Source organism: Orussus abietinus, unplaced genomic scaffold, assembly GCF_000612105.2.
Source record: "Orussus abietinus isolate OABI.00-Male unplaced genomic scaffold, Oabi_2.0 scaffold80, whole genome shotgun sequence".
In the NCBI taxonomy this organism is placed as follows: Eukaryota; Metazoa; Arthropoda; class Insecta; order Hymenoptera; family Orussidae; genus Orussus; species Orussus abietinus.
The window spans coordinates 411,100-438,275 of NW_019394321.1; the positions used below are offsets into that span (position 1 = coordinate 411,100).

The 27,176-nt window shown below is 51.7% G+C and overlaps 3 protein-coding genes across 5 annotated transcripts; 2 read left to right on the forward strand and 1 right to left on the reverse strand.

The window, feature by feature from the left end:
* The first annotated feature begins 109 nt into the window (after positions 1 to 109).
* LOC105694550 (platelet binding protein GspB) lies at positions 110 to 14,679 on the forward strand. 2 transcript variants are annotated; one of them, XM_012415341.2, is made up of 16 exons: positions 110 to 432; positions 2,091 to 2,795; positions 2,858 to 3,630; positions 4,716 to 4,809; positions 4,873 to 5,216; positions 5,306 to 5,500; positions 7,395 to 7,434; positions 9,629 to 9,762; positions 10,446 to 10,494; positions 11,390 to 11,527; positions 11,600 to 11,752; positions 11,819 to 11,997; positions 12,066 to 12,269; positions 12,354 to 12,500; positions 12,570 to 12,663; positions 12,754 to 14,679. In XM_012415341.2, the coding sequence occupies exons 2-16, from the start codon at positions 2,099 to 2,101 to the stop codon at positions 13,008 to 13,010; spliced, it is 3,498 nt and encodes a 1,165-aa protein (XP_012270764.1). In that variant the 5' UTR covers positions 110 to 432; positions 2,091 to 2,098; the 3' UTR covers positions 13,011 to 14,679. The 2 variants fall into 2 exon arrangements, with proteins under 2 accessions (XP_012270764.1, XP_012270765.1); XM_012415342.2 differs by lacking the exon at positions 110 to 432 and adding an exon at positions 1,437 to 1,561.
* Positions 14,680 to 14,744: 65 nt separating this feature from the next.
* Positions 14,745 to 16,596, reverse strand: LOC105694551 (WD repeat-containing protein 74). The gene is made up of 7 exons (XM_012415343.2): positions 16,407 to 16,596; positions 16,015 to 16,162; positions 15,838 to 15,933; positions 15,456 to 15,762; positions 15,269 to 15,366; positions 14,994 to 15,195; positions 14,745 to 14,924 (listed from the first exon to the last, which is right to left on the reverse strand). The coding sequence occupies exons 1-7, from the start codon at positions 16,579 to 16,581 to the stop codon at positions 14,805 to 14,807; spliced, it is 1,146 nt and encodes a 381-aa protein (XP_012270766.1). The 5' UTR covers positions 16,582 to 16,596; the 3' UTR covers positions 14,745 to 14,804.
* A 455-nt stretch (positions 16,597 to 17,051) lies between these two features.
* LOC105694570 lies at positions 17,052 to 27,098 on the forward strand. 2 transcript variants are annotated; one of them, XM_012415384.2, is made up of 21 exons: positions 17,052 to 17,278; positions 17,471 to 17,754; positions 18,200 to 18,664; positions 18,838 to 19,295; positions 19,370 to 19,554; positions 19,719 to 20,125; positions 20,256 to 20,433; positions 20,515 to 20,726; positions 20,951 to 21,132; positions 21,192 to 21,319; positions 21,444 to 21,575; positions 21,675 to 21,812; positions 21,883 to 22,009; positions 22,134 to 22,699; positions 22,844 to 23,221; positions 23,385 to 23,745; positions 23,825 to 24,159; positions 24,272 to 25,134; positions 25,246 to 25,370; positions 25,559 to 25,734; positions 25,855 to 27,098. In XM_012415384.2, the coding sequence occupies exons 3-21, from the start codon at positions 18,243 to 18,245 to the stop codon at positions 26,119 to 26,121; spliced, it is 5,640 nt and encodes a 1,879-aa protein (XP_012270807.1). In that variant the 5' UTR covers positions 17,052 to 17,278; positions 17,471 to 17,754; positions 18,200 to 18,242; the 3' UTR covers positions 26,122 to 27,098. The 2 variants fall into 2 exon arrangements, with proteins under 2 accessions (XP_012270807.1, XP_012270806.1); XM_012415383.2 differs by lacking the exon at positions 17,471 to 17,754.
* Positions 27,099 to 27,176: the final 78 nt, after the last annotated feature.

The following is a 27,176-nucleotide window of genomic DNA, read 5'->3' on the forward strand; positions in this document are numbered from 1 at the left end:
CGAAGGCGGTCGAAGGCGTTTCCTGGCGTTTTCTGGCGTTCCACGAGTAGAAGGGCGCCGCGAGATGTCGCCGCGCTCGCGACGGGCCGAAGGGGGGCCGTGGGAGGTTCACCTCTAGGCTGCGCTCGTCCGCGACTCGCGTCGCTCGTGTCGGAGGTGGTCGGGGTAACCGCGAGCAACCGCGAGTGCGCGACCCGCGAGCCCTGCGGAGGAGGTCGCGGATCCGACGCGGATCCGTCGGGAAGCCGCAGCGAGACTCGAGGGCTCGGTCCCGTTGAGGCAGCGCCCACCAGGGGGAAGGATGCTTGGAGGGCGAGGAGTCGACGTCGCCGCGACGGCCCGCGCGTCGGGGCGCCGGGACCGTCTCCGTTGTGCCGCGCCCTAACCTAACTCTCCCGGAAGTCGGGCGCTCCGGCTCTCGAGCCCGCTCAGGTAGGTGCTCGGCCGCGAGAGGGCCTCGAAGGTCGGAAACCGGATCGCTCGCCCCTTCTCCTACCCGCGAGCGCGAGCGGGCACGTGGACGAGTCGCTTCCCGTTGGCCGACCTCGTTGGCGCCCTTTCCTCTGCCTCTGCCTGTCCCTGCTCGGAGCCGGGGTCTCGCCTCCACGAAATTACGTAAACCGCCGACCGAAGGGAGGCGTCGAATCCGAGTCGAATCCGAGTCGAATCCGAGTCGGGGGCTATCGCCATCTAGATATAACTCGGTTGTTTTCGTGGCCGTATCCGTATCTAGCTGCGTTTAAAGAATATCTTATCCGTCGTCGTAGACTTGGCCGAGCGCCCGACGCGGCGTCGCAACGTCCGGCACGTTAGCGTGGCTCCGGGGAGGAGGGGCGACGTCCGGGCGACGTCCGGGCGACGTCCGGGCGATCCGGAGGGTCGGTCCTCCGACCGGCGCCGGACGAGAGGGGAAGGTGGTCGCGTCCTTGGTCGAGGAGAGGTCGATAGTCGTCGGACGTATCGACGTCGGCCCCGCGGCGACTCGCGAATTCGATCGACGGAAGGAGAGACGCGTTTCTGGCGGACGCCCTGCGGAATTCGTCATCCGTATTTCTTGCACCGCGCCTCTTCCGTGCCTCGTTTCCGCAATCGATTTAGGTTAGGAGACCGCGCGCGCTCGGCCGCCGCTCAAGGCGACCCCCGGTCGTCCGCCCCAGACATCGCGACGCCGCCGGCTCCTTCTACGAAAATGAGACGAAAATTTCGGCATCGCGCTCGTAACCGACTCGACTCGAGTCGAGCCGGGCTCGGTTTGGTTGGCGGGATACCTCGGAAACGCGTGCGCGCGCGTCCAGTCGTAGGCGCGTAAACATGGTCGGCGAGCCCATTAACGAAAGTTTCTTGCTCCACCGTAGGTGTCGATCGATGAGGCGCGGAAGAGAGCGCGGAAGAGGGCGCGGAAGAAGGCGCCTGACCCTCTCCCGAAGGATCGGAGAGATTCGCGATTGGAGCCGGTCCTTGCGTCGATCCGCGGAAGAAGGCGCGCTAACTCGTATCGACGCATAGATGGGCGGTCTCGTCCATTAATACCCGTTTCGACCCCCAACGGCGACGGTCGATGGTAATAGCTTTTACACGCATCGTTGTCCGACCGTACCTCGTGAAAAGTAAAACGCCTCGCCATCGTTGGCGCCCGGATGGCGCCCGGATGGCGCCCGGATGGCGCCCGGATGGCGCCCGGATGACGCCCGGATGACGCACGGACCGACTCGTCGACCCCATGGGAAGAGGACGGACTCTCTTGGACCAATTTCTCGCCCCCTCCCCCACGAGCGCTGCGCGAATTCGATCGTTCCTCCCTTTTTACGGCAACCTTTTCTTGGCGCGCCGCGAGGTTCGAGGTTCCTGAAACCTATGAAAATCGTTTGCAGCGCGTTGCACGCGATTATTCTTCGTCGATTCCCTTAGCCCCGCGGCCTGATCGGATTAGCGCCCGCGTAGGGTTTTCGTCCGACTCGGCTTCGATTGACCCTCGAGAAATACGTCCCCCCTTCTATGTCCGACGTACGCAAAGACCTCCGAGCTTTGGGAATCGCGAGCGTGCCTCGTTTCTCGCCACGTCCGACTCCACGATACGGGGTGTCTTTCAGGTGCCGAGATGGAGAGGGTAGCCAAGAAGAAGCGCCCGGGGACGGACGGCGACAACCGCCTCGCCTCCGAGGCGCTCGGCCAAGACGGCGATAAGGGGTCCAAGGACAAGAACGAGCAGAACCTGAAGAACCGTCGTCTGGCGTCCAAGGAGTCCGCCCTCTCGATGGAGAAGGAAGGGGAGGAGAACGGCGAGGACGAGGAGGACGAGGAGGAAGACGAGGAGGAGGAGGAGGAGGAGGAGGAGGCCGAAGACGAGGAGGAGGAGGAGGAAGAGGAGGAGAAGAACAAGAACGAGGGTCCCAGCAGCACCTCCTCCGAGAGCACCTCGGACTCGGACTCGGAGAGCAGCTCCGAGGAGAGACCAGCTCGGGTCGCCCCCGAGGGAGCCGAGGTCGAGTCGAGCGAAAAGGATGACCTCCGGTCTCAGAAGGCCGAGAGCAAGAACGACGACACCACGGACGACAGCGACATCGAGGACGACCTCATCTCGGCCATCAACTACAACACGATCACCTCCCTGGCGGCCCTGAAGGACATGCTCCAGTCGTCCGGTGAGGACTCCGAGGGCGTCGACAGCTTCTTCCACCACTACTTCCTCTCGCACGTAAACCGGCTGCCCTCCAGGAACCAGACGCACAGCCCCTATCCCTGGGGCCGCAGGCTGTCCGAGTGCCGCGAGGAGGACGAGTACGAGACCGAGGAAGGTACGAAGCGAGGACCAAGTGGCGTCGTCCGATCGATCGTAACGCGAATTCTTCATCCTCAGGGAAGAACGCGGAGACCGTGACCAATGGATGCGGCAGGGACCCCGGAAGACTCTCTCCGAGCGGCCAACGCGAGAGCTCCTCTTCGAAGGCGTCGAGTCCGTCCCCCTCGGAGCACTCCAGCTCGGAGAAGATCGACTCGGCGTCGAAATCTCCGCCGACTCCGCCGCCTCTGCCACCTCCGCCACCCCCTCCGCCTCCTCCGGCGCCGTTGTCGACGTCCGTGGCACCGGCGGCGGCGACGACGACGACGACGACGAAGACGACGGCGACGACGGCGACGACGGCGACGACGGCGACGACGACGACGACGACGGTAGCGACGGTGGCGGCGGTCGTGGCGGCGACGATGACGGCGACGGCGGCGGCGGCGGCGGTAGCGGCGATGACGACGACGACGACGGCGACGTCAGAGAGCGGCACCACTATCACCAACACCACCCCCACCCCCACCACCACAACCACCGCCACCACCTCCAGGTTCGTCACCACGACCGTCGCCTCTCCCACGGCCTCCTCGAAACCTCCGCTCAGGAGGAGACACACCACGGGTCCAGGAATGACCTTCCCGGCAACGGATCCTCCGACCTACTCCACCAGCATGTCCTTCTCGAGGACCAGTCCTCTGCCGAGTCCGCACCTCGACAAGAGGTTCTTCGACTCCAGCCTAATCGAGATGAAGAGCCAGGCGAGCAGTTCCAGCACCCTCGACAACGACTCCTCCGAGGAGATCTGGGTGCGGAGGTTAGACTTTGTGCAAGAGAGGAAGCGAAGGGTAAATTTCCCTTCTTTCTTCGTCCCCAACGTTTTGACGGAAACGTTCCAAGGCGGAGCCGTTGGCTACTCGAGAATCATCGCGAAAGCGATTTCTCGGTAACGCATCGTTACGTTTACCACCCGCCTTATCTAATCCTTCGAAGAAGCTACGACACGCGCCGTAACGCGATGCGATGCCCCGCGATCCGCTAAAATCCGTTTCAGTAGGAGGCGAATCGCCGTTTCGTTCGTTAACGAGGACGGTATCGGGATCACGGTATTCCTCCGACTCGTACCCAGTGGACGTCTTACCCTTTCGCGAAAAAAAGAAATGACGGGTGATCCCTCGAGGGAAGCGTCGTCTTTGCTCGGGAGCATCGCTAGCCGGACGGGCGTCGATAACGCGACGAACTCATTGGGTGGGTTCGATCCCTTCGATCCGTCCGATCAGTCCGATCAGTCCGATCAGTCTCGGTCGAGTCGAGTCGCGGAAAGGAGATAAGAGCACGGCCGCGGCGTCCATAAATGGCGTCGGTACATCTCGGCAGAGTGCGGAAATACTCTTTGGTGCCCTATTTGGACCGGTGTCCCGAATTTCACGGGACTTACAAGGTTGGTTCCGCGATCGTGGGGCGATCGGGATTCCGTCGGGAAAACGAAACCATGCGTGCGGTTCGACGCCGACGGTCCATTCAACGATGAATTCGACCGATCCGATCAATTTTTCAGAGTCCGACGTGTTCTCGCGAGATACCGTTCTGGGTCCAGAAAAAATCGAGTCGGGGAACGATGTTCGGGAAAACTGGGATCGCGGAATCGACTTGCGGGACGTTACCATTTATCTTTGATCGCGGGGAATGCCGACTCGTGATTTAGGTAACGCAACGTTATTTTTCTTCGAACGTACAAGTTCCCGGACGAGTCGCCGATCTCGTCGGAAGGAAAAGGTGCTCCGTCCGTCGCAACCAGATAATCCCTTATCGACCACTATTTCTCGAGGTCATCGTTTCCTATCTAATCGTGACCAATTAAAGTGAATTATCCCAAGATCGCAACCGCGGGTCCCGATCCAGGAATCGAGAGGTGATTCCTCCGTAATTTTAGGAGCTCGGGTCACAGCCGCTGCCGACCATCGTAACCGAGGATGTCGACACCTCGGGCCACGGCTCTCAAGATCAAGGTCACAGACCCCGCGCCGGTGAGTCCGTTTTCCGGTTGTCGAGCGACCTCGCGAGCTTCCCCTGGCATCCGCTCGTTCCAGGCACCTGGGGATCCCACTCGAGGACCATCAGGAAACCGGGCTCCGGAAGCGCCCCGAGCTCCGGCAAATCGACGCCCCTTCCGCAGCAGTTGGAGCCTGCCTCCAGTTCGTCCAGCTCCGGCAAGGGTACTTCCGGAAAGAAGGCAGCGGATACTCGGTCCGGGTCCACGAGTCGCAGCAACAGCCGCAGCAACAGCACCGAACGCCGAAAGAGCGGTACCGACGACACGGCGAGCCCGACCAGGAAATCCGCTCTCTTCGATGCCTTTCGCCCCAGAAGTAAGTCGGATGCCAGCAAAGCTCGCAAGCCCAGCCTCATAGCCAACATGAAGAGCGCCGTGCAGGTACGAGAGCGTTGCGACCAATTTTCTATCCGTTTGCCTCTCTCGACCCGGCGGAGGACGTCCAACGACCCTCTTTTCTTTGCCCGTAGCACTCGCTCCACCGGGGTTCTCACGGGAGCTCCTCGGTCGACGTCAACGCGGACAAGGACGGCAAGGAGCACAAGGACCACGGCGCGCGACCTCGGGCGGGCTCCGAAAGCAGCAGGAACCCCGTCAGCAAAGTCATGGATCTCATAAGGCACCGGAGTCACAGTGCTCTCAGCGCGGAGGACAAGAGGAAAGCGGTGAGTTTCCGGAGATCGTGGAGATCGTTTCTGGCGGGCCTAGGAAGGAGACGGAACGTTTACTGGCGCGAAGGGAACCGAATCCGGCGCCCGGGGTTTCCTTCGACCGATCGGTTGGAACGATATTCGCTTTGCGGAGGCACGAGGGTCGATAAAGTCGGCCGCTGTCGGCCGCTGTCGGCCGCTGTCGGCCGCTGTCGGCCGCTGTCGGCCGCTGTCGGCCGCTGTCGGCCGCTGTCGGCTTCCGATCGACCGAGTCGTCCCGCGAATTCTAACGATCGAGATCGACGCACAGCGGCGCACAGCGGCGCACAGCGGCGCAGGGTGTCCACTCTCCCTCCGTCTCGCGCTCGTGTCGTCGAACTCGAAATCTCAAAGTCATTCGAACGAACGACGCTCCTTGGATTCAAACGCGACACGGGATAAACATCGTACCCGACGACGCCCGTCGTCTTCGTCCTCGAGGACGATCGTCTACTTTAGTCCTTTCTTAACGCTTCGCTCGACTACGAGCCGCTGTGCGACATTTCAATTAACGCTCGGAAACTGGTAAATCCGGTCGGTGTACCGAAATCGAGTCAAAATTATCGCAAAGCTCGTCCAAGGAACTCGCGGAATAATTGGCGTCTCCGCTACGCGCGCCGCCATTGCCGAAACGGAAACGCGTTTCTTGGGATTCGTTTAAACGCCCGGTTTAAACTGTTCGACCTGTTCAGATACATGAAGAAGGTGCGAAAGGTACGAACGGTCGTAGGACGCCATCTTCGAGGAGAGAAACCCGACGTTTTCGTAGGCGGGGGCGACTGGAGGAATCGACGCGAGTTCGACCGATCGTTACGCGCTCGTTGCGTAATACCGAAGACCGAGGAATATATTCCTCGGTCGAAGCCGGCGTCGACGAGATCCAGAGAGCGCGCGGTCACCCCGGGTTACCGGTGACGCGGTATTTCCCTTGCAAATGCCGTCAGCCGTTCGCGTCGGACGCGTCTCTTTCGAGGCGTCCCAAATGGACCGACGAACGATTGCACCCGCCGTCGTTTCCAGTTCCGATCTCGACCGCGGATAGAACGAAATGCGAGGGAAAGCAAATAAAAGTAGCTTTTCTATCTCCGGGGCCCACCTGGGCACATAAAACGCGACGACGAACCTATCGCTGGTAAACAAGCGCATATTAAAAGAGGGCTCGCGCCTCGCCTCGCGTCGCGTTGCGTCACCGTCGCCCGTCGCATCGTGCGGGGAGGCGGGGAGTGGCGCGGGGAACGCGCGAGTCGCGAAGCGCGAAACGCGCTCGCTCCAGTTGACGAGTGTTTCGCACCTGCCGCGCGCGAACCGGACTGTTCCCGTCGACGCGTCGGCACCGTTTTCGGAAGAGTCGCGTATCGTGTACCGCGGGGGTCATCAAGGGCCGTCGCCTCGCGATGAGAGCTCGACCCTGCGGTCTCTCCGAGCCGACGCCGGCGAAGGTCCGGTAGTCGGTCCGCGTCGTCGTCGTCGTCGTCGTCGTCGTCGGCCGACGCGATCGAGGCTCGCGCGCGAATCGGATCCGTCATGTCCTCGTATTTCCGCTGGATCAAGAGCGGGAAAAAGGACGAGTACTCGGACTTCAAGCCCAGAAGTCGCTCCTTGGACTCGAAGAGCCTCGAGGCCTCCGGCATACGACTCATCCTTCAAAACGTACGAACTCGAGTCTTCCGATCGATTTTTTCGCGGCCGATGGCTCGTCGGACCATCGAACGATGCCGCTCGCTTCGTTCGAAGATGCGATACTCCGGGGCCTTCGAGAGTTTTATCGCGAACGAATTTCGGATAAACTCGCCCGTCCCGAAGGTTTAGCAACCTATCGGAAGCAGCGAGTCGTTTTCCATCGTAACCCGTTGGATATTTCTTGTTTCAGAGAGCTGCGGCGCAACACCATTCTCAAGTTACGTCACAGGGTAAAGTATCAAAAATGAGAAAGTTGACGGTCGAACCGAAATCGGGACGAAACGCGGCACGTTTCGTGGCGACCGGAACGAGCACGGGGTCGTGGCCGTCGTCGATGCAAAAACCGACTCCCGAATTTTTCTTTTACTCGGTTGGAAAAATGTTCGACGCGAGATCCGAAACTACCGAGACCAAAAGAAGTATCGTGGCAATGCGAACGAGCCGCCCGGCCGACGCGGCTCGGAGGTTATACATAAAAAATCGAAAAGCAAGTTTCGCGCGGACGGCGCAGTCCGGGACGGACTCGAGTCGTGGCGCCATCTCGCGGTCGGGGACCGAACCCGCGGCCAGATTTCCCGCCACGGGAGATATCGTCCTCGGCGTGGCACGCTCTCGGAGTCGGCCGGCAAGGCGGCCGTCTCTCGGCGCTGCGGGCGTCGAGGCGCCGCCGCGCACGCGCGGTCCGTCGCTGACCGAGACACGCGTAGTTAGTGCGCAGTCCCTCGTGGCTCCTTCGCCTCGCGTTTCTCGGTGCTTTCCGAGCGTTAAGGTCGACCGCGTTCTCGAATTCCGGGTGGTCGCCGCGTCCTTCGGCGAAGTGGGTCGAGGCCAGGGTCGAGGCCAGGGTCGAGGCCAGGGTCGAGGTCGCGGCGCGATGTCGGGCCGCGATCGTCTCCCGCCGATCCGGCCGGCGGCACGCGTCGTCTCGATCGCGCGGGGGGGACGGAAGAGTGCCCGGTAAGACCGAGGAGATCCTCGAGGCCGGGGACGCAGGGTGACGGAGAAAGCACCGAAGAAGGAAGGCCCGTAGCGTCGAGCGAAAAAAACAATTAGGGGTCCGTTCCGCTCCGAACGGGGAACGTCGATCTCCCCGATCGGCGCGAATCGGTCGCCGACCGCAGGATCGATGTAGATCGTCGTTTTCGCAACGGAGGGAAGCGGCGGACCTTGGCGGCGTCTCGGGTTTCCTCTGCCTTTCGCGACAGAAATCGGCTCCTTTCCTCCCGGAAGACTCCTCTCAGCCTCCCGCCGACCTACCGCAACGGCCGTCCCCCCGCGTGGCGCGTGATATCGGCGAGGGGGCGGGGGCGGTTCTCGATCGATACGTTGCGGTTTATTCGGGTCGACCGGGTCGACCGGGTCGACCGGGTCGACCGGGACATGCACGGGATCGCGCATCTGCGGCCCCACGGGGCGCCCGTCGAGGAGGACGTCCGACTGATGCAGGAGCTCTTGAGCACCGCGGCGCCGCCGGCCGTCGGGGGTCCGCGCCCGGCGCCCCGAGGGGGTATTCTGCACCACCTGTACCTCCACCACCATGCCCAGAAGCAACAGGAGCGGCACCATCCCCATCACCACCCCCACCACCCCGCGAATGGGTCGCAGGCCCAGGCCCCGGCCCCGGCCTCGCCGAAGTCGCCGAGCCCGACCGCGGCCGAGTACGGTCGGCACCACTCCATCCAGGAGATGATCCGCTACTTCGGCAAGAGACTCGGCCACATCCGCCGGCAGAGCGAGTGCCAGGAGAGCCCCAGGAGGCGGGAGGAGGAATTCCGCAACCGTAGCCAGAGCCTGGACGGCTACGCGAGCCGATCCTTCGGCGTGGAGACGGACTGTGAGACCACCTATCGGATCTACGAGAGCATCCTCCGGCAAGGTAAACCGCCCCCCTCCCCGGGAGGGGCGGAAGGACCTCCCTTCCGCTTTCGGTGGGCCGGCGGGCCGGCGGGCCGCCCGCCAAGGTCGTCCTCTTCCCCCTCTCGTTTTCGCTCTCCGTTTCCGCCGCGGCGCCGCGGCGCCGCGGCGCCGCGGCGCCCAAGGAACCTAACCGCGACCGTCGGTCGCGTTGCGTAAGCGGCGAAGATGCGGGTTCTCCGCCGAGGCGCCCTCGCGCCTTTTTCGAGGACTCGGAAAGATCTCGTCTCGTCTTTCCGCCGGTCGAAGCGCATTCCCGCGCCGCTCTCGCCGGCGAAACCGGAAACTCGAGATACGCCTCGGACGTCCCGAGGAGACGATTCCCCCGCCTTTCCGCTGGCTCGCTCGTTCCTTCGAGAGTCGGGCCGGGTCGGGAGGAATCGACCCGCCCGGTCCCCGAGAGTTTCACGTTTGTCGCGAGAAATGTCCATCCACGACGCGCCGACCTCGTGCTTCGTCGTCGTTTGCGCCCGACTCGTTTCCGCTTTAATTCGATGCCACCTTCCGCAGGAGCGATAAGAAGGAGCTCGTTGGACCCTGGGACGAGAAGACTGTCCTTGGGTACGCCAGCGATTCCGCATCGAGCCTCCGACGCCTGCCTGGACCCGGTGCACGCCGCCATCCTCTTCAGGGATGCTCGAGGGGTAAGTCGACGTTCCGCCTCCTTCCTTAACTGGACGCTCCCGGTCGCGTTGCCATCTCGCGCGGACCGAGTCAACTGCCGCTTCGATTTTCCGCCCTCTGACGGTCGGCTCCGCCGCCGGGATGCGGCGGAACATCGGTAAGGAAGTCTCGCGCTCGACCGTCGATACCCCTCGACGTTCCCCTCGACGTTCCCCGCGAAGGCGGGACGGACGCCGGGGCGCTCGGAAATTCGTCCGGATCGATTCGGCGGCCGTCGAGAGAGAGAGAGTCCGAGTCAACGGGTCGACGGGTCGACGGGTCGACGGCTCCGGCTATTTTCTCCTCCCCTCTCTCCGACCGAAGGACAGGGCCAAGGCCAAGCTCCTTCGGCCCCCCCGGAGACCGACGGCGTCGACTCGCAACAAGTGAACCCGACGCGCACGCGTCGGCCGCACTCGACGCCGGGCGTCGGGCGCGACCGGACGCGATGAGCCGACTCTCCCCGGACACTTGGACGCTCCCTCGAGCCAAGCGCGCCCGCGGCCCGCCCAGCCCCGGCCTCGGCTCCTTCGCGCAGTGGTACGCCAAGATCGCCACCAACGTCAGGAGGCGCGCTCGGCTGGCCGGCGTCTTCCCGGTAGACGGCTCCTCCGCCCCCGCCCCAGCCCCGGCCCCTCTCTAAGACGTCTCTTTGCTTTTTCAGCTGCCGGTGGTGGACCCCTTCCTGGAGAAGGTCTCGCTCTCCGACCTCGGTGAGTCGACCTCGACGTCTCTCGCCCTTGGGGCACCTCCTTCGGCCGGACCCGCGAGCGGTCGGTGGGACTCGGCGGGTAAAAATAAAAGCGAAGCCGTCCTCCGCAAGGTCGAGCGAGAATAGCCGGGTCGATGTCACCGATCGGAAGGGGCGTCGGGCCGCCTCCCGTTTATTCCGGTGGCCGGCGTCGCGTCGCTCGCGTCCGCTCTCCGGGCCGACTCGGTCGCGTCGGCCCGGATGCTGAGTCTCCACTACTTCTCCAACTCGGCCGAGGTCCTCCGGGCCGTCGCCTGGTGGACCCGGGAGGACGACGACGACGACGACCCGGTCTACTCGAGGGACCTCATCAAGGAGTTCGACAAGGAGAATCCGCCGCTGGAGGACGAGCTCGCCTGGCTCCTCTCGAAAGGTGCTGCGCGGCCGCCTTTCGACCCTCCCGGGTCGGTCCGCGTCGGTCCGCGTCGCGACGCAGCGGGACCGAAATAGTTTGCGACTCGATTTCGACTCGATTTCGCGAGGGGTCGAGAGGTCGCCGGGCCGCGCGAGATAACGGAAGGTAGGGGCCGTCGCGACGCCCGCCTCGCGCTCCCGGCGAGAACGAGCGAATGGCGGCGCGTTCGCGGATCGAAGGACCGGCCGATTGGCATTCCTTCGGCGGAGTCGCGCGGCCTGCCTCTCTCCCGCCTCGTCCAAGGATTCTCTCCTTCGCGCGGTAGTTTCTCGAGGTCGGTTCTCGAGTAAAGGCGCGGTAACGACGCGTGCCCCGTTTTCGCCCGTCGTCGACCTCTTCTTCTCCGAGTCTCCGGGTCCGGCCGAGCTGGCGGCAGAAACGCGAAGAATGCTCCGGCGAAACGGAAAGCCGCTCCTCTATTGCGAACTCTTTGGGCTTTCAGAGGAGGACGAGTCGCAGATCTTCGTCAAGTTCTTCAAGTTCCACAAGTGCTACGACTTGATACCGACCAGCGCGAAGCTGGTCGTCTTCGACACGCATCTGCTCGTCAAGAAGGCCTTCTTCGCTCTCGTTTACAACGGTGAGTCGGTCGCGAGTTCGAGGAGAAATTTTTCCCCTACCTTTACCGACATTTTTCCCCATACCGTTCCAGGGGTGAGAGCGGCTCCGCTGTGGGACAGCGCCCGGCAGCAGTTCGTGGGCATGCTTACCATCACGGACTTCATAAAGATCCTGCAGATGTATTACACCAGCCCTTCGGTAACCATGGACGAGCTCGAGGAACACGAGCTGGATACCTGGAGAAGTAAGTCGGCCGACAGAGGCGCACCGTTAGATCTCGCTCGTTAAACGCGACGTTCTCGCTCGACAGAGGTCCTGAAGGACCAGGTCCATCCTCTGGTTAGCATCGGCCCGGACGCGTCCCTCTACGAGGCCATTCGGACTCTGATACGCAACAGGATCCATCGATTGCCTGTGATAGACCCCGACACTGGAAACGTCTTATACATCTTGACTCACAAAAGGATACTTAGATTCCTTTTCCTTTACGTAAGTACGCCGCTGCGTCGCCGCCGTGTCCTGAATTCGCCTTATTCGATCGATCCCGATTTATTCAGATTCACGAATTGCCGAAGCCTTCCTTCGTGAACAAGACTTTGCGGGAGCTGAGAATCGGGACGTTCGAGGACATCGAGACCGCCACGGAGGAGACCAGCATAATCGTAGCCTTAAAGAAATTCGTCGAAAGGCGGGTCTCCGCGCTGCCGATCATCGACGTCGAAGGGAAGCTCGTCAACATTTACTCCAAGTTCGACGTTATCGTGAGTACATTCCGGTTACGTGGCCTTTCTTCTCGCGGAGTCCGACCCCCTCGCGCTTAAAGGCTCTTCTTTTTCTCTCGGAAGAATTTGGCGGCCGAGAAAACGTACAATAACCTGGACGTCTCGCTGAGGGAGGCCAACGAGCACAGGAACGACTGGTTCGAGGGCGTTCAAAGCTGCAAGCTGGACGAAACCCTCTTCACGGTACTGGAGAAAATCGTGAGAGCCGAGGTACGTACCTGCCGGAGCCACGCGGACGTCGAGACCGAGCAACCGCGTTGACGCTCTCATTCCCCGCAGGTGCACAGGCTGGTCGTGGTGGACGAGGAGGACAAGGTTATCGGCATAATTTCGCTTTCGGATCTTCTCTACTACCTCGTACTTAGGCCTTGCGGTAAGACGACGAGAACCCACTCCCAAAATCCGTCCTCGGTGCCACGGGAAAGGGAAAGAGCGGTAACCGGACGACCCTTTCGGTCCCCAGGCGAGGACGGCAGCTACAAGGGCAGCTCCGTGTCCCTGAGGGCGCAGGACTCGATGGCCTCGGGTCAATCCGAGGCATCCCTTGGCGACGGGCCCGAGGAGCCGGCGATGGCGGCGACGGCGGCGACGGCGGCGACGGCGACGCCGAGCCCGCCCCTCAGCCCGGCCAGCTCGGACGTCTCCGGCGCCCTCTCCGACCTCGGCCAGTCCCAGCAGGAGGCGGCGTGGCGCGAGGTCACCGTCTCCGGGGGCGAGTGAGCGAGCGAGCGAGTGAAGACCCTACCCGAAGGAGCCAACCAGCCGTTTCGCGCCTCGTCGAAGCGAGGTCGCGTCTGTATAGTGTATCAAATTCTCAGTCGACGCCGACGAGCCGAGCATGGTCGCGGTCGAACCTTGAAATATTCATTTCCTTTGTAAATAGATAACGAATTGCCGTGACTAGAGCTAGTGCCGCGTACGGGCGGAATCGCTCGTAACTCTTGGATCGTCGGTGGGACGCACCCGGAGGCAGCGATGTAAAGATGTAAAGATCGAGACTCCTTTCGGTTGGTTTCGACTTCGGGGAGCTCGCGCCGTTCACGCCGTTCACGCCGTTCACGCCGTTCGGGACCGACGACTATCCGGAGGGTGGGATCTGCCCCGTAGGATCCGTAGCGTACGCGTAGAGATGTAGTCGTCGCAGGGCTATGTAGAGGCGCGCTAGGGACGCCGGTCGAGTACCCGCGGTTTATCTTCTCGCGACGATCCTGGATGACCGGGTCGTTTTTCTTTTAGATTATCGGCTAGCTCGCGTTTCTCCGGTTTGGCTTTTAATCGACGTAGGTAATCTTTCGCCGAGGGCCGTTTGCCAGCGAAACGTAGAACTGGACGTAAACTTGTCGCGCGATCGAATTTCTCCGGTCCAGGGGCGCACGAGTCGGGTGCAATCCGAGAAATGTTAAAGCAGGCCTTATTCTTGTATCTCGGAACCGTGAACGGTGACGAAGGAACGACGGCCGATGACGCGGGCTAGAATGACGAAAGTAGTACGGGATAAATCCGCGAGGAGGTGAGAGGCCCCAAATGACCAAGACCGCGATCGCGACTCGTACGTTTCCGACGATTCTTTGCTCGTTGTCGCTCTTCGGGGGTAGCGACGCGCTGGAATTCTCCTCCTTTCGGCGACGATCCAGAAGAGGATCGAGCGTTCTTTTTAATCGTCGGCGGAAGCGAGGGATGCCTTCGAGGTGCGTCGAGTTTCTAGATTCACCTTGTGATCCCGGACTCGGGTAAAAGCAGCACGCGGTAATAGACGTCTCTTCGTGTCGTGCCATTTCTTGCGCCAACTTAGGAAAGTGTGCCGATTTCGTATGGTGCGAGTTCAATAGAAGATGAATATGTAAACGGTAAAAACTGTCTTGTCTCGGTAGGAGCGTTAATCGCGCAAGAGACGCGAAGAAATCATTATCGGTATCGCAAGTGCGTCCTGCTTTTGCAGAGCTCTCGGGGATGGAATTAGCTTCGAGTTCCACTTATTTCTCGATCGATGACGTACAAGTTCGCCTCAAGAGGCTACGTTGCGAAGTCAGAGTCGAGGTCGACGGCGTGAAAAGTTCCCAACGTGTCGTAGGAAGATGCTCCGGATGGCAATGACACGCGTCGGCGCTGACCTTAGCGGCCCTAATTTAACACGCATAACCTACCACTCAACGAACGCGTCTGCCTTCCTTATTTAGGTATCGCCCTTTTATTTCCCTAGGCCACGGTTGGCCGCTCCTCGTGGCTAGGTCCTTTCGCTCGAAATGGTTTTTCACGGCGACCTATCCGAGGAACGACCGATCCAGTGGATGCCATGTATTTCAAGATTGTCTTTACGCTTAAGCATTGGATACAATTGACGAGGTTTTGGCAATGAGAAAACTGTACAATAAATAATATCAAACCGCGACATCAAAAGTTTGGATTCTTCATTTTCAACGTTTAACGATTTGACAAATCAAGTCAAAGCTCGAATTCGTTTCAAGATGCCGTTTATTAATGGTGGCTCATAAAACTTTTCTTCGTTTTACCATCTTAGGCCCAGGTGTCGATTATATCTTCGTTTTTATTGGCATTTTCGTGAAACGTGTCGTTTTCTTCTAAGCCAAAGTTGGACCGTACTACCATGCAAGTTAATTTGGACGTCAAGTATACCTTGAAGTAATTTCAGTCTCATTAACGTAAACGAAAGAACACGAACCATTTTGCACCCCTCAAACCTACCTGTCGTAACAATTCCTTCGTTTCCAAGTGATGAATTCTCAAATGTCTATCCAGACTACTGCTGACGACAACAGGTTCGCTATTGCTACAAACTATCGCGGTTATGCCTCCTGTGCAGCCTTTATAACTATTTAATACTCGTCCTGCGTTCCGCAAATCAATGAGATTCAATGTTCCTCGCCCAGAACCAACGATAATGTGTCTGCAAGCATGGGTGGTAAGAGATTTACGTTGCTAACATTTTAGCAAACGGATGCTGCAAATGAAATCCATACCTTTCCCTACCACATGTAGCTAGACAGGTGAGGGCAGTTTCTTTTATCTCCAAGTTGATCACTGGCCTTCTTTGAGACGTGGGATCGTACAGGCGTATCTTTAATACTCATTAACACTTGATAACCAGATGTATGTAACTAAGTGCTTGTACGTTTGAGAAAAAAAGAAATTATAAATATTACTTACATGTCCAAATTTACCAACGGTGACCACTTTAGTTGAATTTGGTAGAAATTCAATGTCGGATATAGAAACGGGAACTCTTAACTGTAACCAGTCGTGTGGAACATTTTTTGCAACAAATGTTTGCTTCTGTGTTTCCAAATCAAAAAGTTTCAGTTCATGTTCCAAGCCACCTGTAGCGATGATATTTTTGTTGGTTTTATCGTGCTTCATTCTGTGCAAATTCTCTCCTGCATTTACAACTAGTTGACCGCCATTGGAAAATGTCCATAAAGTCACATGTCCAGATTCTACCGCCGTTAGCACCCCGCTATAAAGAAAATTAAATATTACACCATATTTTAAAAAATTAGGTATGGAAATAACGATTGATAGTATTATGCACCTATCGCATCGACTGATTCCATTAATACCGCCACTTCCAACATCGCAATGAAACGTAGATGTAAATGCCAAATTCTCTGTGTCATAAGTCCGTACACTAATGTAAAAAAAGATCGGTTAAAACATACATTATACGATATACCGATACAACAAATGATAAGTTATCAATGGGCATGACCTCTGGATTTCATTTTTACCGCATGCCAATAGAATTTCTTTTTCGTTGTTATCACCCCATGCCATTTGTGTCATTTGGTGACCATCCGTTATGGAAACCAGACTCTGCAAGTTTTTTGTTATGCATGCCTTCTTCGATATCTGAACACCTGTAATTAGAATACAAAACTTAATATATTAAGGTAACCGGTGAAAAAATCCATTAGTTTTATACTGGAAATTTGTACCGAAATAATGGATTTCTTTCCGGTCCCATAATATACGTGTATACATTTAGCGAAACAACTTATTTTGCACATTTGTAATTATTGATACATTGGTACAAGAGAGATAAGTTGGTCCAAGAAAATAACAAATTCGGTTTCTTAACCTTTGCAGAGTCATCAAGTTTACCTTTAAAAACTCCGGATTTGCTACCCACGTACGCATTAAAATCTTCTTTGTACATGATTGAATTTACGAGATACTGGAATCGATAAGGAGGTAATGAAAATGTGATATTAAACGGCCAAAAACACGTAACACGTGTTCTAACCGTAAGAAAGATGAAACACCTTAAGTGACGCATGCATGCGCGTGCAATCATATACAGTCACATGCATTGACGCCACTTCATAAGAGAGTCGAGTCGAGAACAATCGAGAGCAGAGATGAGTTGGCTCGAGGGCATGGTCGCGCCTTCGCGTTCTGTGCTGCCTCTCGGTGAAGCATGGAGGTAGCTCACACATTTGCCCCCAGGTTGAAACTTCCGATTCCTAACAGGACATAGGACAACCGAGGAGGTGGCACGCAACACCTTCCCATGACTTATCGCAAATTGTCTAAGTTTTCTCCCACCGCAAGGATCGAGCGATGATCGACCAATCACGGTCCTTTATCAGGCCGGTGACTTTGTTTGGTGTTTTTGTGAGGAGTTCTTCACTTTTTCAGCCGGTTCTCCGGCTGCCCAGAGTTGTAACAGGTGGCAAGTGCATTAGCCGTCTGCATCCTCCACCGAGGGGCAGCAGAGGACGCGATCGCGCGACCCTGTCCGTGAACGATCTCCCAACTCATCTCTGGTCGAGGGTGGTCGAGGGAAGTGAGAACAAATGAGAGGAATGACGTCTGGTGCGGAAGGGAGGTTTGTTGTTAGTAGGACGGTAATACGTTTTTAACAAGAAGACAACCCGCGCGGAGGTATTTCTGCTCCATCCATCCCAGTGGACTTTGTACTATCTTCTCATGGAATTTTCGTCCATTGGAATATGATACGCCGTTATAATAGGGTAAGCTACGTAAAATATATCCTTACGTGTTTAGCTTATACATAGCATATATTAATGAACCCGTTAACCGGGCATGAAAAATTAAATTGTTATTAAACAAGATTTTGCGATCTAACATTTCGGTCACGAGCAGTGACAAGGCGAATCTTGGGCTCGCGTACGGAAGATGATTTTTGTGGTTATGTCCGACAGTGTAAGCCACTCTTTCGTAATGCTGAGCGGTGGCAGCTTCCGAGAATAAATATGGTATTGGGAAGCGATCGCCCATTACGACGGAAATTTGGCGAAGTGTTAAGATCTGTGTGGAATATGACTGAGGTTACTAGAATGACTTAGTGTTTTCGACGCACGCGCTAAGTGGTAATGGGTGGTGTTAGTAACGGAGGTAGTACACGTTGGATTTAACTTGTTGAAAATGATCATTAAGCCCCAGAACAGGATCTAAGACTCTATGGAAACTTTTAAATTCTTCGAGAGTGAGTTTAATTTATAAGTATTTTTTCATTTTGCAACAGCTAAATAACGTGTCGCTGCATTTTGTCTGTGCTTTCTATATATCCAATTAAAATCAGTTGCATCGATTCTAAATGTCATTGCTTGTATGTCAATCGGTTGATCATTGTCAATCTAACATCTTAGATTCTCAACAGGAGAGCGTATGAATGTACATTTATTGAGAATTATCGTTACGTATACTTTTGACGTTGCCACGATCATCTTACTTTTCTCAATCGTAGATAACAGCAGACCTTTTATGAGGTCATGTCCAGAAAATCATTTATTGTTCCATAATGTTAATCACTCGTATCAAAATGCTTGTAACAAACCCATTTGTACTCCAATTGTGGGTATAGCAAATTTAAGGAGGCAATGAAATTATAAAACTAGAAAATTAAATTGAATTGGTGCTGTTTATTACAGGTAAAATGCAAATATCTCCTAAACTGTCTCACTGACTACTGTGATGGCTCGAGCCGAAGCTGAAAATCTTGCTCGCAAGACAGATTTTATCGAAGAAGGTTTGTTCGAACTACAATGTCTTATCAAGGCAACTGGGATCTGCTTGAGTGCATTCTGCGAACTCCATGGAAGGAAACTGCTTGCATTTACAACAGAAAACACAGACTTGATTCTTCATTATCGGAGAGAAGCCAAAAGTCCATCTATTCTTAAAAGGGTTCTGTGGTTTCAAAATCTTCGCAAAACCATAACTGCTCTGTGTTTTGATCCATCTGGATCATGGTTGCTCGCTGCATCCATCGATGGGTCGCTTCACATTATACCTGCATTGGCATTGGTCGACGAGAGTTTAATCATTGATCATAGATGGGCAATAAATGACATAACTTCTTTAGCCGATGTTAATTCACAGTCTTCCTACTCTAGGTATGATTTATAATCGTTACCTTTATCTATTCCACCAAAGTAGGTCATTTCTATTAAAAAAGGAGTTGTCCATATTTTTCTTTAAGTTACACCAAAAATTATTTAGGTAGACCATTTGGAGGATGAGATATTATACGCTATAAATGAAGTGGATACGACGACAATTATTTCAGGCCAACATCGATAGTCTGGTGGCAGGGTGAAGTTCGAGCCAACCATTTAGCAGTTCTGGGAACCGAAGAAGGCGAAGTTGTACTTATTAATTTGGAAATTGGACAACAAGTGGGCTGCACACACATTAACGAGCCTGTTACCGATCTCCACGTTTGTCGAAATAATAGCTTAGATACGGTATTCCTACTTATAACAGGAAAATCAAAACAACAATGGAGATTGATATTGGAGAAATGCACAAATGGCTACATCTGTCCTATAGAAAATGAGAAATCAGTCCTGCATGTTTATGCATCCCAACAGTCGACGGATGACAATATCAATGAAGATTCAAAAAATTATCCCAGATCAAGATTGCAAAGTTTGAAACAATTGTCTGTAGAAAAACTTACTGTTCTTAAGCAAAAATTGGCTGAGTGCAGAACTCGCAATTTAGGGGGCTCGCTGTTACCACAAGGTGGTTCATATTTTTGAAATTTAAGACATTTAGATTTGCAAGAACATAAGTAGTAACATGATTACGATGTTTAGGTCATGGTCCGGGCACCGATGAGATAATATCCTGTAATTCCGCTTTTACCATTTCGTTGGAAGGAAAAACGGAATTACTTAATCCCGAGCCATTATCGAAAGACATATTTCTAATACCTCAGTATACGAGACAAGGGCAGCATTTGTATATGTTGGGTTACCACCAACTTACGAGTCATGTTACTGTAAGTCACCGATATTTCCAACTTTTGGCATTGTATGTTCTTTGAATAATCCGTTTCTGTTCTTTCTTTCGATTTAAGTACCGAATACTCGCCCTTTTAACACACATGAACGTACGTACGTAGTAATGCTTTATTATACTTAAATGTTATCGTAATTTTTTCAGGTTATTGAAATTAAATCTTCTGCAATGTCGTCGTATGCGCACAAAATGCCAGAGTCTTGCTACAATATTTTGCTTACGAGGTGGTTCTTTTTTGTTACCGACCTATCGAAGCGATCGTTGTACATTGTATCGTGTCCATTGTCGAAAGTAGATTTGCCCGTTAATGAAGCATCTAAAGTCGGTCCCTCTATTGTTGGACATTGTTCTTTTGATAATGCCGAGGAAGTTATAAAAAATATTTATTGGGAAACAGACCGTGAGACGATATCTCCAAAGGAAGAATCTGCTGAGAATAAGGAACAAGGATATACGATGCCAAAGAAAGTCGAAGATATCAAAATCGACGTGCCTCCTGTGGATACTTGTACAATTATTACGAATTTAGGTGTATATAAAGTTGTTCTTAGGTAAGTCGGGTCGAAACAGTTAATGGGAAACGTTCATTTATTACTTTTTCTGCAGTTTTATTTTTATTTTCATGTTGCATCAGAAGAAATTGCACGACTATTAATAATAAGAAAAATAATCTGTTGCCAGGCAATCGTTAGTCTCTGTCTTTATGCATATGGTACTAATAAGGAAAGAGCTGGAAAAGGCAAGAAAATTGGCTTATGCATTTGGACTGAATACAAAGCAGTTGTTTGAATATGCCGGAGATATACTTTTAATGAGAAAAGAATTTCCTCAGGCTGTGATTTTGTATAAATTATCTAAGGTGAGGTGAATTTGAAGTACACATACTGGGGTTTGGAAATTGAATGTTCTTGACAATCGAATAACGAATTCTCTTGTACAGTGTCGCTTATTGAAAAGTGTATTAAAGTTTGCATCCGCTGGTCAAACTTCGGAACTTCTGACCTGTCTTACCGAATTCTTGACACCACCCTCTGTCACAGAATTACCAATGGCGACGAGAATACATTTATCCAATTTAAGTGTTTTAGCCTTTACGGAACTTACCCTCAGGGCGGGCACACACAGAGTGAAACATGTTCACAATGACTTTTTGTGAGTAATATCTTTTTCTTAAATAATCCGTAGGTTTATTTAAATTGATCAAATAATTGAATGTCTCTGGTGATGTTAGTTCATATTTTGCATTCGATGTAAGATCAGTGGAACGAAAATTATAATAATTAGTAACAATATGCTTGTTGCCCCTGCCAAGAGAAAAATAGTGCCGTTGTAAATAATTATATAAATAATATTAGCAAGTATTGCTTTAATTTCAGATACTTCTTGTCTACAAACACTTTTTATGATGAACTTCTGGCGGTCAGTATTGCTGGGAAGACTAATCTTTGGAAGATTTTACACCATCTAGCAACACAACGAGGTCTTTATGCACAAGTATTGGAGATGTTAATGCAATTCCCACCGTTAAAGCTACACCCTTCAATGTACCAAAGCAATTGTAAGTTGCAAAAGCCCTGTGACAGTTTTGAGAAGAATTCAGGCTTTTCTTAATTTTAGACAGCTTGCTGATATGTGTCAGTGAACCGAATCTAATACAGGCCCTGCTGAGCAATCCGGTTCTGTTGAAACGCCACGTGGCCTTTGTTGCGGAGAATCTTTCAAATTTTCACAATTTCTTCCTCCAGGTGGGTATATCCGTTGGGTGCAAATTTTCTTTCGAATAACTCCTACCACTGACCTTTCCGGGGTCAAGGCCATTATGTCGCCCAAATACAATATTATTTAATATTCCGATATTTTTGAATGCAGAGACTACTGACGTTGTACGACCCAACTAATCCAGTGTTACGCCCACTGTTAATTCGGTACAGAAGTCAGGTTAAAATTGCTTCGCGAAGTTCTCAATCGAGTTTGGATAGTTGCGGAGATTTCAGAGATATCGTAAGTAAAATAATCGTAACTTTTTAACATTATAACAGCTATCGTATTAATTCAATAGTTATCCGTTGGATGATTACCCTACGCGCATATTGATTTCAGTGGCTGTTAGGGGTCCTGTTAGAACAAATTGTACACACCTTTGTACTTGTTTTAACTACATTTATTCACGAGAGAGTGCCAATGTTAAGTTATAATCCCATGCTTATGAAGCGTTTTCGGTCTCAGGAATTTACAAACGTGAGTATTTAAATAATAAACGCGTCCAGTTATTGTATAATTATTTTTAAATATTGTATTTTATTTTAAGGATCGTAAAGGTGCTGAGACCGATATAGACTTCAAAAGAAGGCTCCTGAGTGCTGGATTTTCTCACGCAGCTTTGATAAGAAACGGAAACGTTTACACTTGGGGGGGTGCACTACATGGCTGCTTGGGTGAGTCGGTGATAATGCATGGCCCGTTAATTCCGAGTGAATTTTCGTTCACGATCGTTTTGCACTTATCGGTAGTAAACGACAACGGGACGTGGAAATAAGTGATATTTCATTTTTGTCCCAGGAACGGGGCCGTCGATTTCCAGATACGCGAGCCCACGAGCAGTCGGTTTATTTCATGATATGGAAGTAGAAATCTTAAGCGTATCGTGTGGACGCTGTCACACGCTAGCTGTAACTAATAATGGTGTTTATACGTGGGGAGGGAGTCAATTTGGTCAATTAGGATTAGGTAAACTGGCCCAGAGTCCAAGTCCTGAATTAATAACATGCTTGGCTCAAGAGATAATAGTAGACGCCGTTGCTGGGCAATACCATTCGGTTGCCTTGACTGTTGACGGTAGAGTCTTTACCTGGGGTTGGGGCGTTCACGGACAACTTGGTCACGGGAATACAGACGAGATTAACACACCAACGTTGGTAACTGCATTACTTGGCGTCGTTATCAAGCACGTTAGTGCTGGGCACGCGCATACGATTGCACTTTCCGCAGAGGGATACGTTTACGGATTTGGGAGTAACATCTTTGGACAACTTGGAAATGGCAATAACATGAAAAGTTCAGTGCCAATTAAAATTTCCTTATTGCCAGAAAAAATATCATTAATTGCAACCGGATACTTTCATAATGTAAGTTTTAAAAAGTGGCATTATGTTTTGTGCTTCTTCGTCGTAATCGTTTTGAAGAATTTAAGTAAAATCCGAATTAAGGTGAAGTTTGAAAATTCTATTTCAAAACGAAAAATTGACCCATGCACTTTATATGATTTTTAGCTTGCCATTAGCGAGACAAATAAACTGTACACGTGGGGAGCGAGTCCCCAGGTTTTAAGACTACAAGCCCACGCGCAAAAGAAATCGAAAAAACATCAAGCTACCAGCGAGAAGAAAGATCAGAGTCCAGAAAATATAAATCAGTTCAAGGAAGAACCTAGTGACGAGATTATTCTAAAGGACGTGCACGAGACGGAGTTCAGTGCCGGAAGCAATAACGATACTCAAATGACCAGCGAACCGAGAAAGTCCGACGGAGTAAAGTCATCGAAAAGTCCCACATTGAGAGGTTTAAGTGTTGGATTGCTCGAGAAGGATCAGTCGCATTTAAAACCCGCTCTGGTCGATACGAGTTTAGTTAACGGAAAAATTGTCCAGGTACGCACAATTACTCATCAGTTCGTTCTGCACCGTTAATTACGAAAAACGTACTGTAATCTGGCTTTCACGGGATGGAATGTAAAACTGCTAGATTTGGTATTTATTAGTTGTCGCAAACATTCAGGACAGTGATACCTATTTTTTATGCTGTATCAAGTAGATATCGACGGGTTGTCACCATTCGGCTCTTTTGACAAAAGATGGTTCCGTTTATACTTGGGGCCGTAATTTGGACGGGCAAATAGGAAATGGTAATCGTCGGGAAGTTCCATCGCCAACGCCCCTTAACTATAATGCCGCGTCCGTTTTGGTCCAAGTACCTCCTAGGTCCCATAACAGATCGACAGAAAATAAATCGAATTCGAACAATGAAAATGGATTCGTCGTAAGTACCGGGAGGGACGATGGATGTATATCGGACCTGACGAATGCTACCGAGGAATTAACGAATCAACTCGTTCAAACGATAAAAACCGTAAGAATTTGTTGCGGAAGTGACTTCACCGTTGCAGTGCAACCAGGTAAAATAAAAGATTTTTCTTAAAAAAATCTGATTGTAATACAATTAATTATTTATTGTAATATACTTGTGTGTTTCAGGGGGTACGGTATTAGCATGGGGTAGTAATACGTTGGGGAGATTGGGGCGACCTCCCGCAAAGGATTTCCGTGGAATGGACGATAAACTCGTTTTACTAAAGGCTTCGAAACGCGTCGTTCGAGTACCTCACGCGTCACAGCCAGCTTTGGATACTCCTAGTCCAGTACCTAATATTCCAAGCCCAATAATTTCGTATGAATGTTACGACGTAACCCCTTTGGCGGGACTCGTCCTTCCCTTGACGACCATTGAGAAATGTCCAGGTGAGGAAACGTTCCATTACGTTTTGGAACAATTCCACGAGATGTACGACAGCTCGGAAATTATGGAAAAGGTAAGTTTTGCGTTATTATGTCTACGGATGTCTACGGAAATGTAGGTGAACATTCTTGAAGTCTTCGAAGGTTATAGTAATTTCTTTCGTTCGACGTTCGCCTTATTTTCAGTGCACGCGCTTGGGTAACTATCAAGCCTGTTCCAAGCTGGCACTTTTGGAGAAAAATTATGGTCAAGCTCTCGGTTACCAGCTGAGAGCATTGGATGCGTCTCGTCACGTGTCTATTGCATCTTCATATCCCACCGACGAGACATTACTTGACCGAGAAGTGCAAAATGCAGAAATAGAATCATCTAAATGTTCGCAAGGCGAGTCGGAAAATGAGGACGCACAAATCAGCCATTTACAAAAGAATACCGAATTGTTTGATAGACAAGTCGAACAGAACATTGTCGATCACTTAGAGGAGAGCGTAATTAAGTCGAAAATCAAGATGCCAGCTAGTAAGTCGTTGGACAGCTTTCAAGTGCTGGAACAGGAATTGCACACATTTGACTGCCAAGGGGGCTCGGAAGAACTTTACGAAGACATTAGCGAAGATAGCATCGGGAACGCCGTCGACCCAGAAATGGAAGCGGCTCTCTTGTCGCAATGGGTCGGCACTCTCATATTTGGCAGTGACTTTGTGTGCGATTCACTTCGCAACAAGCCAAATGTTTTAGGATTCGCGGATATTTTGACTAATTCCTCGCTACCTGGTACCGCTTTAACGAGTCACAAAGACGCGGGCATGACCGAAAAGAATATATCCGTGAACGACGACCGAAAGGGCAACGTAACTCAGGAAGCCATAGATGCGATTAAATTTTATATTAACGAGGTCGAAGGCAATGACCACGCCCAAGTGCGCGATACATTGGCAAACGCCATCGACTTTTGGTCCGCGCACAGTCTGTCGATGCAAAATTTAGAGAACATCTTTTTGGAGTACATGGGCAAATTATTTTACCCCATGGGTTTGTTACTCTTTTGGTAAGTTGATTCATTTTAAATCGATGGTTATTGAGAACAGTCAATTCCTCCGATAAATCACATTAGTGAGTAGATTTATCGAATGATTTATTGCAATTTTTTACGTTGCAGTCCAAGTGACGGCGTCATTTCGAATATAGATGAAACGGACACGAAAGATAAGGACGTCATTAATTCCGTATCTACTAAATTTTGTCTTCACGTTTGTTCAGTGGTTTTAGGACATATAGATCAAGGTAAGCATATATCGATTATAGCATATATCCCTAACCTTCTTGTACTCTGTTTTGTTTTCTAACCTCTTGTGGACCGTTTTAAACGTGTCAATGTATTTATCAACTCGCAATGTAATATTCATCGTGTAGCGTGTATCCGAAATTCGTTGGAGGTTGTCATAAATAGTTGTAAACTCGTTAATTCGCAGGCAAGCCAACACCCGAATACGTAAAGATGCTGTCTCAGTTGGTAGCAAACCATTACGGACCCCCTCTTACCGGTTACCCTGGATCCGATGGTAACGAAACTGCTGAGCAAATGATGGAAGGTGTTACAAGTACCATATCAGAAAATTCGGCTTCCCGTCCTTTCGTGCACATCACGGTAAGACAGATCTGAATTCTACCTCGTTATTCTTAGGTGATTTCAATTTCCTTGATACCGGAACAATCTAGTACGATTAAGACCATTCTCGTATCTGTTGGTGAATTTCGGATAAATTAGGATCCAGATCAAGTATCTCGTTTCGTAACCCTAAAAGAAGATGCGATGGTGTTCACTTGCGGTCATCACTTCCCCCTCTCGGTATATCGGTCTGAAATCATTCCGGGAATGGAAGCCGAGTTACTGATGGCTCAACCAATGCCTCTTCCATCTACCGCACAATTATTGGGTAATGTATTGTACCGAACCAGTAAGCCTGAAATGATGTGTCCTCTATGTATTCCATCCGCCCTGCAAGCAGTGGTAAAAAATATAGCGGACCGGTAAATGGGTAACGATTTAACTCTCTGATTTGGGATTCTCTTTGACAAATGGATATATACTTTGACTGCTGTACGACGTCAGTGTATCTCGTTAAACGCGACAAGAGCTTAGAACATTGACTGGTGGAAGTATATGAAATAACTTAAGGTCCTTATGTAACACGATTCGCATAAACCATAGCGTTATTCTGATATTTAGTGAGTGACCGTGGTAGTTGTACGGAAAGATCTTTCAAAGTGCACAAGGTTTGCGACATTGTGTTTCATTAAAGCGCGGACTTTTATTGGCGGGTAGATTCTTTCTTCTCGTGCATATCTGGAAGATCGTAGTATTACACGAAAAGTGTTGATACACGTGATATGCGACGATTCAAAAGTAAAAGATGCTCCGGGGGAAATCGACATTTTTAATCCACTCGTGGCCTGGGGGTCGATTCCGTAACTCGAATCTAGTGAAAATGCTATTAGTGAACACCTCTCGCGAATCCATGACATTCACTATGGTAAAAAAAAGATTGGTATATTTGGCGTGGGATTACTCGATCGGTCTCGCGTGAGATCTCGGACCGAGTTCCTTGACTCTAGGGATTTCACATTTTCACTCGGAAGGTACACAATCGGGTAAGTAAACTAACGTGAGATGACAGAGCGAGAAATGTGAGTCCCCACGCCAAAGATACAGGATCGATCCTGTATCCAGAGTATGAATTTCCTTCCTTCGTATATGATGTTTATATCATGTACTTATTGATCGTGCAGTGCAATAAAGTGAAAGAACGTTAATACGAAATCGACACCCTAGGATTTTATATTGCCACTGCTAATGTATAGTACTTAAACTAGGCTCTGCGATTCGCGTCATCCTGTACTCACGTTTCCAAAGTTTGAAATAAAATTTCACTGTACATTGTTGAGGCGCAAATATAGTTTATAAACGACATCATTTGCTTTGAAATAAATATTTTCGCAACGTCAAGACAATCCGGATTGGCCGATTGAGAGTACTTTAGGAAAATTTCTCCGTTAGGGATGAGCGGTATGAATTAGTGGTTGGAAGGG

Coding starts and splice junctions, on each gene's coding strand:
- LOC105694550 (XM_012415341.2), top strand. CDS start 2,099: ATGGAGAGGGTAGCCAAGAAGAAGCGCCCGGGGACGGACGGCGACAAC. Junction 2,796..2,857: donor CGAGTACGAGACCGAGGAAG/GTACGAAGCGAG, acceptor CTTCATCCTCAG/GGAAGAACGCGGAGACCGTG. Junction 12,664..12,753: donor CCTCGTACTTAGGCCTTGCG/GTAAGACGACGA, acceptor TTCGGTCCCCAG/GCGAGGACGGCAGCTACAAG.
- LOC105694551 (XM_012415343.2), bottom strand. CDS start 16,581: ATGCGTCACTTAAGGTGTTTCATCTTTCTTACGGTTAGAACACGTGTT. Junction 16,163..16,406: donor CAAATCCGGAGTTTTTAAAG/GTAAACTTGATG, acceptor TTCTAATTACAG/GTGTTCAGATATCGAAGAAG. Junction 15,763..15,837: donor GGAATCAGTCGATGCGATAG/GTGCATAATACT, acceptor TTTTCTTTATAG/CGGGGTGCTAACGGCGGTAG.
- LOC105694570 (XM_012415384.2), top strand. CDS start 18,243: ATGGCTCGAGCCGAAGCTGAAAATCTTGCTCGCAAGACAGATTTTATC. Junction 19,555..19,718: donor AACTTACGAGTCATGTTACT/GTAAGTCACCGA, acceptor TAATTTTTTCAG/GTTATTGAAATTAAATCTTC. Junction 25,735..25,854: donor GTCCTTTCGTGCACATCACG/GTAAGACAGATC, acceptor CGGATAAATTAG/GATCCAGATCAAGTATCTCG.